General features: G+C 36.5%; 1 protein-coding gene across 1 annotated transcript in view; it reads left to right on the top strand.

Moving 5' to 3' along the window:
* The window catches only part of kl-3 (dynein heavy chain 8, axonemal kl-3), a 54,517-nt gene extending 41,880 nt beyond the window's left edge, over positions 1-12,637 (top strand). Inside the window, exons 26-29 of the mRNA XM_073971931.1 lie at positions 11,539-11,717; positions 11,784-11,999; positions 12,061-12,390; positions 12,449-12,637. Coding sequence (XP_073828032.1) covers positions 11,539-11,717; positions 11,784-11,999; positions 12,061-12,390; positions 12,449-12,574 — 851 coding nt within the window. The 3' untranslated portion in view covers positions 12,575-12,637. The remainder of the gene's footprint in view (positions 1-11,538; positions 11,718-11,783; positions 12,000-12,060; positions 12,391-12,448) is intronic.
* Positions 12,638-12,883: the final 246 nt, after the last annotated feature.

The following is a 12,883-nucleotide window of genomic DNA, read 5'->3' as shown; positions in this document are numbered from 1 at the left end:
GGTGGTTCATCCTTGGCCAGAAGGGTTCTAATGCGACATAGTACTTTTCTCTTCGCCCTGTCATTCGTTAGGTGCTCGACTAACTGTCGATTGCTCGCCGACCAACCTGTTAACTTCTAGTGTCAGCTCCCTGACTCAAGGATCACTGAGAATGGCTCGACGAAGCTAATCACACTCATTTGCTAATCCTGTCGTCTCTGCTGAGAAGTTTGGTCTCACTTGGGGTATTCGACCAGCAGGTATATGACAAGCACACCTGACTGCTACCCCCATACATTCCATGTACTGATCATTAGGGTCAGGCTCAAGCGAGTGCAATAGGAAAAGTAATCCCCCACCTCCACTTCTGGTGCGATCCTTCCTCAGCATCTGCCTGATTCTTTATGCAGCTGGTTCAGGCTGCAGAATATTAGAACCCGAACACAAGGGAATAAGAACAAGATAACTGAAGACAATACACGAAGTAAAATATTTGCATTGCTATAGCAACAACGAATTAAGTACCTGATTTGGACGAACCTACACACAACGTATACTTTTTTTCAAACGTACATCAGGTTCCCAGAAGGTGTATACCGAACAACACTTTCAAATGCCTCCCGCATACAATTCGGGGAACGTTTTGAAATTTTCAGCGGAGGTAGCCCTTGTAATTCTGATTACACCGATATCACTTTTATTGTTGGCAAATCCAAGCTTCCTGACATAAAGACACAAAGGATCTACGATTACATACATACAGACGTTCCCGCAACATTCCCGAAGGGATAAGGGGAACTTTTTCCGGCACCTCTCCCACAAAAGTTCAAAAATGTTCGGAAAATTTGTGCGCACGATAACTCTTGAAGGGAATAACCGATTTGATACACAATTTGCACATCGTGGAATTTCTACCAGACTTAGATGATGTTCCAATATGAATTCAATCGGTGCACTCCTTCGGGTACCTCCCACACAAAAGTTCAGAAAAGCTCAGTTTAGGACCTGCTCTCGAATCGCTTTAATTTTTATTGTAACAACTTATATTCACCGCCTCCAATACGACGGTACAAGTTTCATCTGGGGCAAGTCTGAAGGTACAAAAAAGTCTGAAAGGTACAAAAAACACCTATGACACCCTGTGTAGTGGTTGGAGCGCAAGATAACTCTAGAACGGATCTGGTTAGAATATAGACTTTATTTCTCCACTCCCACACAAAGTGTTGGATAAATTCACTTTAAGACCTGCTCTCGAATCACTTCGATTTTTGTTGAAGCAACTTGCATTCGCTGCTTCAATTACGACAGTGAAAGTTTTTCAGGGACAAATCCATACTTCTTGAGAAAACAGCCCGTAAGTTGTAAAAAACCCCTATGGCACCGAACCGTTCGTGAAGACTTTGGATATTGTAATATTCCTTTGAAAATATTCGCTAAAATGGTACGCGCGTTATCTCGTAGACGTAGCAACCGATTTGGTCCAAACTTTAGACATCTAAATATTGTCGAAACTTAGTTTATGTTCAAATTTGGCCCTATCTGTCCAATCCTTGTGGTACCACCCACACAAATGTTCAACATTTTTGTGTGGTTAAGGGTCTGTTCGAGGATCCTATGGACATTTTTACCAAAGGTATCTATCTATCGATATCCCCGTAAACTTTTGAGCTTTAATCCTATCCATACTTTTGTCGGTTCATACGCCCAAAATTTTTAAAACCCCCCTAAATACATAAGTTTCTCCACACAGGCGGAGAGTATATCAGGAAAAATGTCTAAAATTGCATTTTCCATTTCAAAAAAAAAAAAAAAAAAAAAAATTGTTGATACTACATCTATGATTGTTGGTACATAGATTAAGAAAAAAATCGTCATTCCAAATCTGTTTTCGTTACCAACTTTGATCGTTGCGCGCAAAAGATATGGCCGTTTTAATTATGCTAATTAGAAAAAATTCTAAAAAAATCGCGGCTTAATATAGTAAGCTGTTATATCCTACTAGCAAAATGCCCGCCACTTCGTAAGCGGAAAAGGAATAATATACAAATAAACAATATTTAATATGGAGAACACTGAAAATTTTGATGTACTAATACTTATTTGAATTAATATTTAATTTCTTTCAAGTACTGCTCGTATACGTTTTGTTCGAATTTCAAAAAAAAAACCTCCACACTTCAACAGCGGCCTACATTTTAAATTCCAGTCCATGTTTTATTAGAACGGTGTGGGTATTTTGAAAATTTTATCCACATTTTCCAACCGAATTTTGGAATTTATGATATCAAAATGTAGAAAACTTTTATTCAGAAGATGTTACCCTATATAACAGTTAATTTTTGAGACATTTTATTTTCTCAGGATATAAAAACCTTCTTGTAAAACATTAGCCGCATAGATCTACCTTTTCAAATTAACTTACAATAACGTTTAGAATAGACAACAAAGATAAAAACAATTTTGTTGAAAAGGTACGTTTGACTTTTTGATTTCAGTACATTATTTAGAAATCGAATTCGTGTTAACCTAGAAACAGTAGTACATTATTCAGTACAATTTTTAAAATCCAGGACCTTAGCTCAAGTGTTACAGTTTTAGCTCTACTCGTTCACCCAATGTCAATGGTATTACATGTAGAAACCTTTCATACATTTAAAGGCGGATTTAAATAAACATTCTGATCCAATATCAACAGTTATCAGTTATCCTCATAATTCCATCTTCATTGCTACACCCAACGTCAAATTTAATAGCATTTAGTACATTTCGTATTTCTCAATAAATCAACCAGCCCTCAGCCTAATTTTAGAATCCCTCATACAACAATCCGAAATTCCACCTATATCCCATCATGCAACACCAAACTGGTACCAAATTTAGTACTTATAGTATGTATAAGTTCCAAAAATTACTTCCTTTAATCCAAAACTATATCCAAACCGCGATTTAGTATTTTTCGTATACATTAGTACGAATTTGCAAAACTTCCTCTCTATCTCCACTCTAAACGTCAACTGCTATACTAATACCGAATTTCACAATTTCAGCTCTACTCCTTTACACAATAACAATTTGGACCAAATTCTGCGCCATTTAGTAATTTTCGTACACTTATTGTATATCCACAACCACATCCATATCTCAACATAAATACAAAATTTCCGAATTCCACTTCTATTCATAATACCATTAATACTTTTCGTACGAAAGTACGAATTTCAATAACTATCTCCAACAGTAATTGTGAATTTCAGGATTCCACCTCTATCCGTCCACCTAAATCAAAATTTTACCAAATTTAGTACCATTAATTAATTTTCGTACCCATAAGTACCAATTTCCAAAGCTACCTCAATGCAACACTCCATAAGTAATCTTAATTATAAATTTCACGATCCCAGCTCTATCTGTACACCTAAATCCAAAATGTAACAAACTTAGTACCATTTAGTACTTTCCGTACCCATAAGTACGAATTTCCGAAACTACCTCAATCCTACACTCCATAAGTAATCATAATTCCAAATTTCAGGATTCCAGCTTTATCCGTCCACCTAAATTTAATTGTACCATATTTAGTGCCATTTAGTACTTTCCGAATTTCCAAGACTAAGTCAATCCAACAGTAATCATAACTTCAAATTTCAGAATCCCAGCTCTATTCGTTCCCCCAAATCCAAATTGTACCAAATTTAGTACTTTTTTAAGTACGAATTTCAAAAAACTTCCTCAATCCTACACTCCAACAGTAACCTTAAATCGAAATTTCAAGATTCCAACTCTATCCGTTCACCCAAATATAAATTGTACCAAATTTAGTACATTTAGTACTTTCCGTACCCATAAGTATGAATTTCCAAAACTACATCAATCCTACACTCCATCACTAATCTTAATTCCAAATTTCAGGATTCCAACTCCATCCGTTCACCCAAATATATGTAAATTGTACCAAATTTAGTACATTTTGTACTTTCCGTACCCATAAGTATGAATTTCCAAAACTACCTCAATCCTACACTCCATCAGTAACCTAAATTCGAAATTTCAGGATTCCAACTCTATCCGTTCAACTAAATTTAAATTGTACCAAATTTAGTACTTTCCGTACCCATAATTACGAATTTCCAAGACTATATCAATCATACACTCCAAAAGTAATTAAATTCAAAATTTCAGGATTGTATCAAATTTAGTACATTTAGTAATTTCCGTATCCATAAGTACGAATTTCAAAAACTTCCTCAATCCTATACTCCAACAGTAACCTTAATTCGAAATCTCACGATTCCAACTCTATCCGTTCACCCAAATATAAATTGTACCAAATTTAGTACATTTAGTACTTTCCGTACCCATAAGTATGAATTTCCAAAACTACCTCAATCATACACTCCATCAGTAATCTTAATTCCAAATTTCGGGATTCCAACTCTATCCGTTCACCCAAATATAAATTGTACCAAATTTAGTACATTTTGCACTTTCCGTACCCATAAGTATGAATTTCCAAAACTACCTCAATCCTACATTCCATTAGTAATCCTTATTCCAAATTTCAGGATTCCAACTCTATCCGTTCACCCAAATATAAATTGTACCAAATTTAGTACATTTTGTACTTTCCGTACCCATAAGTATGAATTTCCAAAACTATCTCAATCCTACACTCCATCAGTAACCTTAATTCGAAATTTCAGGATTCCAACTCTATCCGTTCAACTAAATTTAAATTGTACCAAATTTAGTTATATTTAGTACCTTCCGTACCCATAAGTACGAATTTCCAAGACTAACTCAATCCTAGACTCCAAAAGTAATTAAATTCCAAATTTCAGGATTCCAGCTCTATCCGTTCACCCAAATATAATTTGTACCAAATTTAGTACCGTTTACTACTTTTCGTACCCATAAGTAAGAATTTCCAAAACTACCTAAATCCTTCACTCCATCAGTAATATTAATTCCAAATTTCAGGTTTCCATATCTATCTAAATCCAAATTGTACCAAATTTGGTACCATTTAGTACTTTTGGTACACATAAGTATGAATTTCCAAAACTACCCCCATATCTAAATCGTACACTTCAACGGTAATCTAAATTCCAAATTTCAGGTTTTTAGCTCTATCCGTTCACCCAAATCCAAATTGTACCAAATTTAGTACCATTTAGTACTACTCGTACACATAAGTACGAACTTCCAAAAATCATTTCCTTATATCAACACCACTTCCCAACTTTGATTCACATACCAAATATGAAGATTGTAGCTATAACCGCTCAAAATATACAATTGGTACCAAATTTAGTAACTTTTCGTACACATATAGGTCGAATTTCCAAAAACCCTTTGGTACATCTTTCTAACTCTCCATCAGTTACCCTCATTCCAAATTTCAGAATTCTAGCTCTTCCCGTTTGCCTAATACAAAGGGTACCCTATTTAGTACCTTTTAGTACTTTTCGTACCCTTCTAGGTCGAATTTCCAAAAACCCAGCCATATCTCACCCCTACACACCGACGGCAACCCACAGTCAAAATTTCAGCATTCTAGCTTCAGCGGTTTCGTCTGGGCGATGATATGTCAGTCACTCACTCACTCACTCACTGAGCTCTTTTATATATATAGATTATCGTTAACTGAATTCGCACCCTTTGCGATGATGCTAAAAAAAGTCGAAAAGTTTCAATGGATTCGCAAAAATTAAATTTGTTAAATAATTTCACGTATTTACAAACATATTTTTGAAACAATAACGCTTATACTTACAAAAAATATATATGTATAAAAAAATTATAGCAGCATCCAGACATTGTGAAGAATAAAATGAAACCTAAGTCGTGAAGTTTGGAGCTATGTACTCATGTTATTTGCAAAAATACAAAGAAAATATGACGAAAAAAAAAAATAAAAATCATGTTTTTCTAATTTTATTTTTTTATGGTTTTATAGGAAAGGTTGAAGAAAAAATGTTTGAGTTCTTCGTCATTTTCGTCCAAATTTCACGTAATAATGAAGATATTCCGTTGCAAAAAATGTTTCGCTTATAGTTTTCCTATTGGCGAATATTTTTAGAACATTATATTAAATCACAAGAAATTCCAATTGTGGCATAACATTAAAATAATGTTATATTGAATATTACAACATTTGAAACGCATATAAACCGCGTAATAGTGAAAATGACATGATTTATTTATTTATTTAATTTGATAATACCTACACAACAAGAAATAATTCTTATAATTACAGTGCAGGTTTATAATATTAAGTTAAAGTCCTTTATAAGGTATTGAAAAAATTATAAAACGGAAAATATTGAAAAATTAATTGCTGATGACTTGAATGTTATTAGGTAGGGTATTTCAAAGACGTATGGTACTGATAAAAAACTGTCATTCAGAAACTAGACTTCTTCGTCTGAATGGAACCATTTTCTTGCCTCTTCTTGATCGAGTAAATCTCAGTCCATCGTAAAGATAATTCGGTTTTTGCGTCACAACGATTTTATGTAAAAATAGTAAAGATCTAAAATTGAGTAGAGTATCGAAACTGCAACCATAAAGGAAACGGGAAAATTGAGAAATATGCTCAGTTCTTTTTACCCCATACACATGCGCATCCGATTTTCCAACACAGCGAATCAATCCCTTTTATTTGGTGCACAGTTTGTGAAATTCTATTTGGCGGCCACGATGTAGCGTCTGTTGCATATAAGGGCGCAAAATACAGTTAGATGGTCATAATTTCCACGAAGTTCATTTACATTTTATGCGCATCCGATTTCGATGATAACTTTAAAAAAATACATCATTTGATGTCGTTTCATTGCGATCCATCAAGAACCGTGGATGTAGCATCGCACTTAATTTTTAGAACAAATTAATTGTATCTTCGGATTAGCGATAGTTTTGGAATATATATAGCTCTATATATTTCAGTAAAAATTACACTTCCAAAACGCGTTGCAATGCGCGCAAAAACATTTTTGCAGATTTTCGAAATTTGAGGGGTATCATATCCGCCGATCTAGTGGACGGATTCGGACGCGTCATGGCTTATTAGATTCATAACGTTAAAAAACTAAGTTTACGCGGTTTTCACCGACTATTTAATGGCAGTTGCAAATTTTGAATTAAAAAAACAGGTTTTTTATAAAAATTTACGCACAAAAATTTCGACTTTAAGCTGAGATTGTTGTGAACCTTTGAAGGCTACACGCCCGAGTTATAGATCAAAAAATGCGTAATCGCGATTACTACAATCTCATAATCAGCTTTTAAACGTGTACAGTTGCGCGTCCCGATTAGAGCAAAAATTCAAAAACCCCAATTTTTCAGTCTTCAAAATGTCAGCATCCGTTTGAGATTGATGCAGTGGTTATATTAAAAAATCATAAATTAGAAACATTAGCTGTGTTCCAGAACTAAAAAGTTTTTACAATTTTTACGACTTTTACACATTTTACTCGAAAAAGCGTTCCCGTACACAAAAAAGTTGTATAATGTTCACTTCTCTTTAAACAAAAATGGCGCTGAATGACGCTCTCTTTAAAAACTTTTTACACGACAAATTTGGGCGAGTAAAAAAATAGTAACATGGTTGCCGGCGTCTGATTGGCTGATACGCCGACTTTGACATTTGTTCCAGTTTTTTTGACGCATTTTCCATTTTTCCGTTCCCGAACTATTTCAAAAAACTTGTGTGTGAGAACAAATTTTTTGCAGTTCTCTCTTTTACGAGATTTACCATTAAAAAGTACGGGAACGAAGCTTTCATCTCTGAAGTGTATTCTTTAACTTCTTCTTTGAAAATTATACTCTACATTGTATTGTAAAGCCACTAATTGAAAATTGACTTAAAAAACTCGTTTCCATTGGTGAATCGTGCTAAAACAGTTTATTTTACCTAAATGCGTTCAAAAGTTATGGTATATTACAACAATTCGCGAGTTACAATACCCATACCTCAGTTTCAACATAAGTACATTTTCTACAAAAAGGCCTTTATCTCTGTCGACGAAGCCGACTGATACTTTTTACTTGTTCTTTTCCGAGGAAGGAAGAGGAACATAGGGCCTCTAAATGGTTTCTAGTGTCTAAGCATGAGGTGCTCCGTCTTAGAGACGTGAAGCTTACCGCAGTTGTGGGAGGACTTGCCTGTGACCTCCTAAGAATTTCTTTTGGTTATTTCTTTCACGTTTTGTTAACAATTTCTTCTTTACATGTTGAGCACATGGAAGACCTTACATATCTTAGCACTCAAAAATGTCTAAGCACGGACGTAAACCTCTTGCAAGCCTGTGGGCGCCACCGTTGACTCTTCCGCTGCCATCCCTACTACCCCAGCAACATTTTATGGAAGTGGTTCCATAAGATGCCATGATTTCACAGGATCTTTTGCATTGATTCAAATGAAGTCGTGAAAGATTCGATCTTTTCATCAGCATTTAAACATATTCTAAGAAAGTCGTGAAAGATCCGATATTTTCATCAGCATTTGAACCCAATCCATCGATCCAATAGACATGAAATTGGGTTTTTATTAATACGCATGTACCTATATTTTCTTTTATTTATCTAAATATGTTTAAAGCTATATAAGATTTATTATGCTAGGAAGTCTCAATAATTGAGCTAAAAATGAAGTCGGACTGCACTCTTTGATATTATAACCCTGCTCTACAGAACCGTCAAAGCAAGTCTATTTGTAGATCCCTACAAAACAGAAGAGAATATATTTCCAAAATGTTGTAAAACAAAATTACATAATAAAATTCACGAAATAGTAATTTTCAGTTGGAGTCCGTGTCGAAATCTGCACTGGTGGTGGGAAGTAAAAACCTTTTGTAAGATGAATCAAAATCAGTTGCGGAGGAAGTAAACTCTGTTGCGAGTAGCGGCGGTGATTAAACTACAGCAGGTGGATGTACGGAAGTCGAGTATCTCACTAAAGTTCTCAACCTGCGGCTAGCCACCCACATTGTTCTCGAAGTCTGGAAAATAACCCAGCTACTGAAGCTTGGCAAAGATGCCAGCAAAGGTGAATCATACAGACCGATTTCGCTTTTGTCGCCCGTAGCAAAGGCCCTTGGGGCTTTAGTTCTTCCCAGCATCAGAAATAACTGTCCAGTTGCTGATCAAAAGCAAGGGATCCGTAAGCAGCACAACAACCGCGCTGCACGCCATCTCCACACATATTAGTCGAGAACTAAATCAGAGCAAGCCGTGCGATAGAACAGTGATAGTGGCGCTTGATATATCACCCTGTAATACTGTCAAGCACTCCACGCTGAGGATATCGAGTACACTACGCTCCGACCAAGTTTGGAACTTTGGATAATAAATTATATGTGTGGACGCCAATCGTACGTAGAATTCAGGATCAAGAAGACCAAGATCCGTAGAGTGAAATAGGAAGTTGTCCAAGGTGGGGAGATATTGCCGGATCTGTCTAACCTCTACCTCTCCTGAATTCCAACCCCTGCAGATGGCGTCAGGTACCTTCCCTGATGACATTTGTGAAAGGCTGAACACCTATTTGTCTGCTCTTACCGCCCTTTTCCACGCGAGGAATATAAAAATATCTGCTAATAAATCTACGGCCACTCTGTTCACCACATGAGCGACAGAGTTGACAACAATAGAGTTGACTGACACGGTCGATGATAGCAGAATTCAGACCACCAGACCCAGAATCTTCATGATCTAGAAATAGACGTCCAACGTTACAAGACAGAACAAGCCTATCAAGCAGGATTAAGTAGTATTCACATGAATGCAGTCGCAGATGCAATAAACAACTATCGTGTAAATGCGGTTCTCGGAGAGCATCCGTCTATTGCTGCTGAGTTTTGGCTCAATACGCTCGGGATGGTGCAGCCGTCTAAATTCCTATAGGACAAGGATTGATGACACCGTACAAAACATCTGTCCAGCATGCAGCATAGGCCTGCAAGACACACTGCACCTTTACAACTGCCTTACCAAACCTATTAACAAACTGAAGTATGTAGCTTTGTGGTTACAAACTATGGAAATAGCCACATTCTTACAACTGATAGACCCAGAGTCAGATTATTCAGAAAAATGAACATACAAACATAGTGGTGGGTGTGTGGGTTCGAATCGTCGGCTTTCCTTTTTCACTTGCATAATAGATCATAAAGCTCAATTAAAAAAAATTAAAAAATTAATCTTAAAAAAAAGTGATCTTCGCCTAAAAAGGCAAAAATTTTCAAATAAATAAAATCAGCTGAGCCAGGCTGGGGTTTGAACCCACGTCCTTGAAAAACACAGGAAAAAAGTGTTGTCACGGCGTGTTAGCGTTCAGAGCCAAACTCATAACTTTCAAAGGCAGCGTTAAGCGTTTGTCATGAAAGCACAACTAAATGGGAAAATCCTCATTGTTGTTGTAAAATACAAAACAAAAATGCATTTGAAAGAAGAAAAGTTCGAGGACATCGAAGCCGCTCCACATCCGATATGTCTGAAGAGTCTTTACCGAAGACGAAACATGCATGTCACATAGTGGTGGGTGTGTGGGTTCGAATCGTCGGCTTTCCTTTTTCACTTGCATAATAGATCATAAAGCTCGACTAAAAAAAAATTAAAAAATTAATCTTAAAAAAAATGATCTTCGCCTAAAAAGGCAAAAATTTTCAAATAAATATAAACTACTGTTTCAACAACAATAACAACAAATTGCAATTATGGATGAAAACTTTTTTATGATAATTAAATTATAGTTATTTCATAAATTCTTTTAAATCATGAAAATCATATTTCAGTACAGCATTTTCCATATTCCGAACAAGACGTGAAATTTTCGTGCCAAAGGGTTGATGTAGATGCCATATCAAAGAATTGTTGAAGATGCCATTCCACCGAGAAGATGACATGCTTAGGATCTGAAAATGAATTGCATCTTTTGGGGGTCACGTTCTTATAAAAGGAATGAGTGAAGATGCTGAAAAATGACATTCCATTTCACTTGCACCCATTCTTGAATATCATATTTGGCATCGAACATTTTGCTGGGACCTTGTTCACAGATATCTGTAGTCCTTATTCCCCAAGTACTTTGAGTTGGCTCTTACCGGGCAGTCATGACTACGGCATTATATTTTTTTATTTTCCATACTTCTGTCGATAATGGTCCAAATGTTTCAACAACTCCGCTCAAGTGGTACTCTCGCGATGCACGAAGGATTGGTCTGCACCAACTGCCTTGGTTGGGTTTATCACAAACGCAAAAAAAACACTGGGGACTTTCCAAACTTATTTTGGCAGATACGAAAATTATATTTATTTTTGAAATTATGGATCCCTTCTATAAGGTTGCGACTGAGATATCAAATTCCTCTCGAACGTAAGCTGGCAGTGAGTTACGTTGGACTCTTTGCCTTCATAGGCCCGTGTGGAGTTGCGACTCAATTTCCACTAAATGTACATGCACTTTAGTACGTGTTATGGGATTACGCCGATGACGCTATGTTTATTTCAACTTTCGGGTTATATATTTTTAACTCTAATTCTGTTACTGTCCTTGTTTAGAATCTTCCAGTGGTAGCGGAGAAACCCGTGAAGATAAAGTTGCCCGCCAGGTTAGAGAAATGCAAAGCAAAGCACCAATGCCATATGATCTGTTTGAGGTGAAGGAACGTCTAAGAGCCATGGGTGCCTTGAGTTCAATGAATATTTTCTTAAGGCAGGAAATTGATCGGATGCAAAAGGTAATTGGAAACATCTTCCAAAGAGGGGAGAGAGAGAATAACAATAACCAATTTAAAACTTTACAGATTATAATTTTAGTACGAAGTACCCTCAAGGATCTGCTGCTGGCCATTGAGGGCACGATTATAATGAGTGAACAACTAAGAGATGCTTTGGATAATATTTTCAATGCACGGGTCCCGGCAATTTGGCAAAAGGGTAGTTGGGCTTCGTCAACTTTGGGTTTTTGGTTCACCGAATTATTGGAGAGGAATGCACAGTTTCACAGCTGGTGTTTTGGGGTAATCGAGCTTGTTTGCACCATCAATAATTATCAGATTCAAAGATCCTGCTTATTTGTAGGCCCGTCCTGTTGTCTTTTGGATGTCCGGTTTCTTTAATCCTCAAGGCTTCCTTACTGCCATGAAACAGGAAGTGGCCCGAGCTCACCATGGTTGGGCCTTGGATCAAGTCTCAATGACAAATGAAGTTCTAAAGGTTGGCACCGAAGAATGTAAAAAACCACCCAAGGAAGGTGTCTACGTTCATGGTTTGTATTTGGATGGTGCTGGTTGGGATCGCAAGACGTCACGTCTTGTTGAATCCACCAACAAGGTGTTGTATGTTTTAATGCCCGTGGTTCATATATCGGCCATAAATTCTACAGCTCCAAAGAGTCCCAAACTGTATACGGTAAATATTTTAAAAAATACCAAACAATAAGAACATTTGTTAAATGTATGTTTTGTAGTGCCCCGTCTATAAGAAAATCAATCGCACAGATTTGAATTATATATCACCACTGTGGTTGAACACCATTAAACATCCCGATCATTGGATTTTGAGAGGCGTTGCATTGTTGTGTGATATCAAATAGAATTTATTTTGTAAATTTTTTTGCATTGTCATTTCCTTTTAATATATTTTTATTTCAACATTATGTGTAATTTACTTTACATCGATTATTAAAGTAAAACCCTAAATTTTGGTCGATCAGGAGGATGGTGATGTTGGGGGTGGATTATATACCGAGGAACGGTACTGATATGCTTTATGGCAAATTCCAGGATTTATCTTGGTTTCTCTTGCATCTCAAGTAGATATTGACTTTCCCATAACGCTGTCAAAAACGGTCACAAAGTAGGTGAGAAAGTAGGAGGGTCTTGTCGGAGCCAAGCAGGTAGGC

The sequence above is a fragment of the Musca autumnalis genome, unplaced genomic scaffold, assembly GCF_047663935.1.
Source record: "Musca autumnalis isolate F117 unplaced genomic scaffold, ASM4766393v1 scaffold_3, whole genome shotgun sequence".
Lineage (NCBI taxonomy): Eukaryota > Metazoa > Arthropoda > Insecta > Diptera > Muscidae > Musca > Musca autumnalis.
Note: the sequence above shows the minus strand (reverse complement) of the source record. Positions and strands in the feature narration are given on the sequence as shown.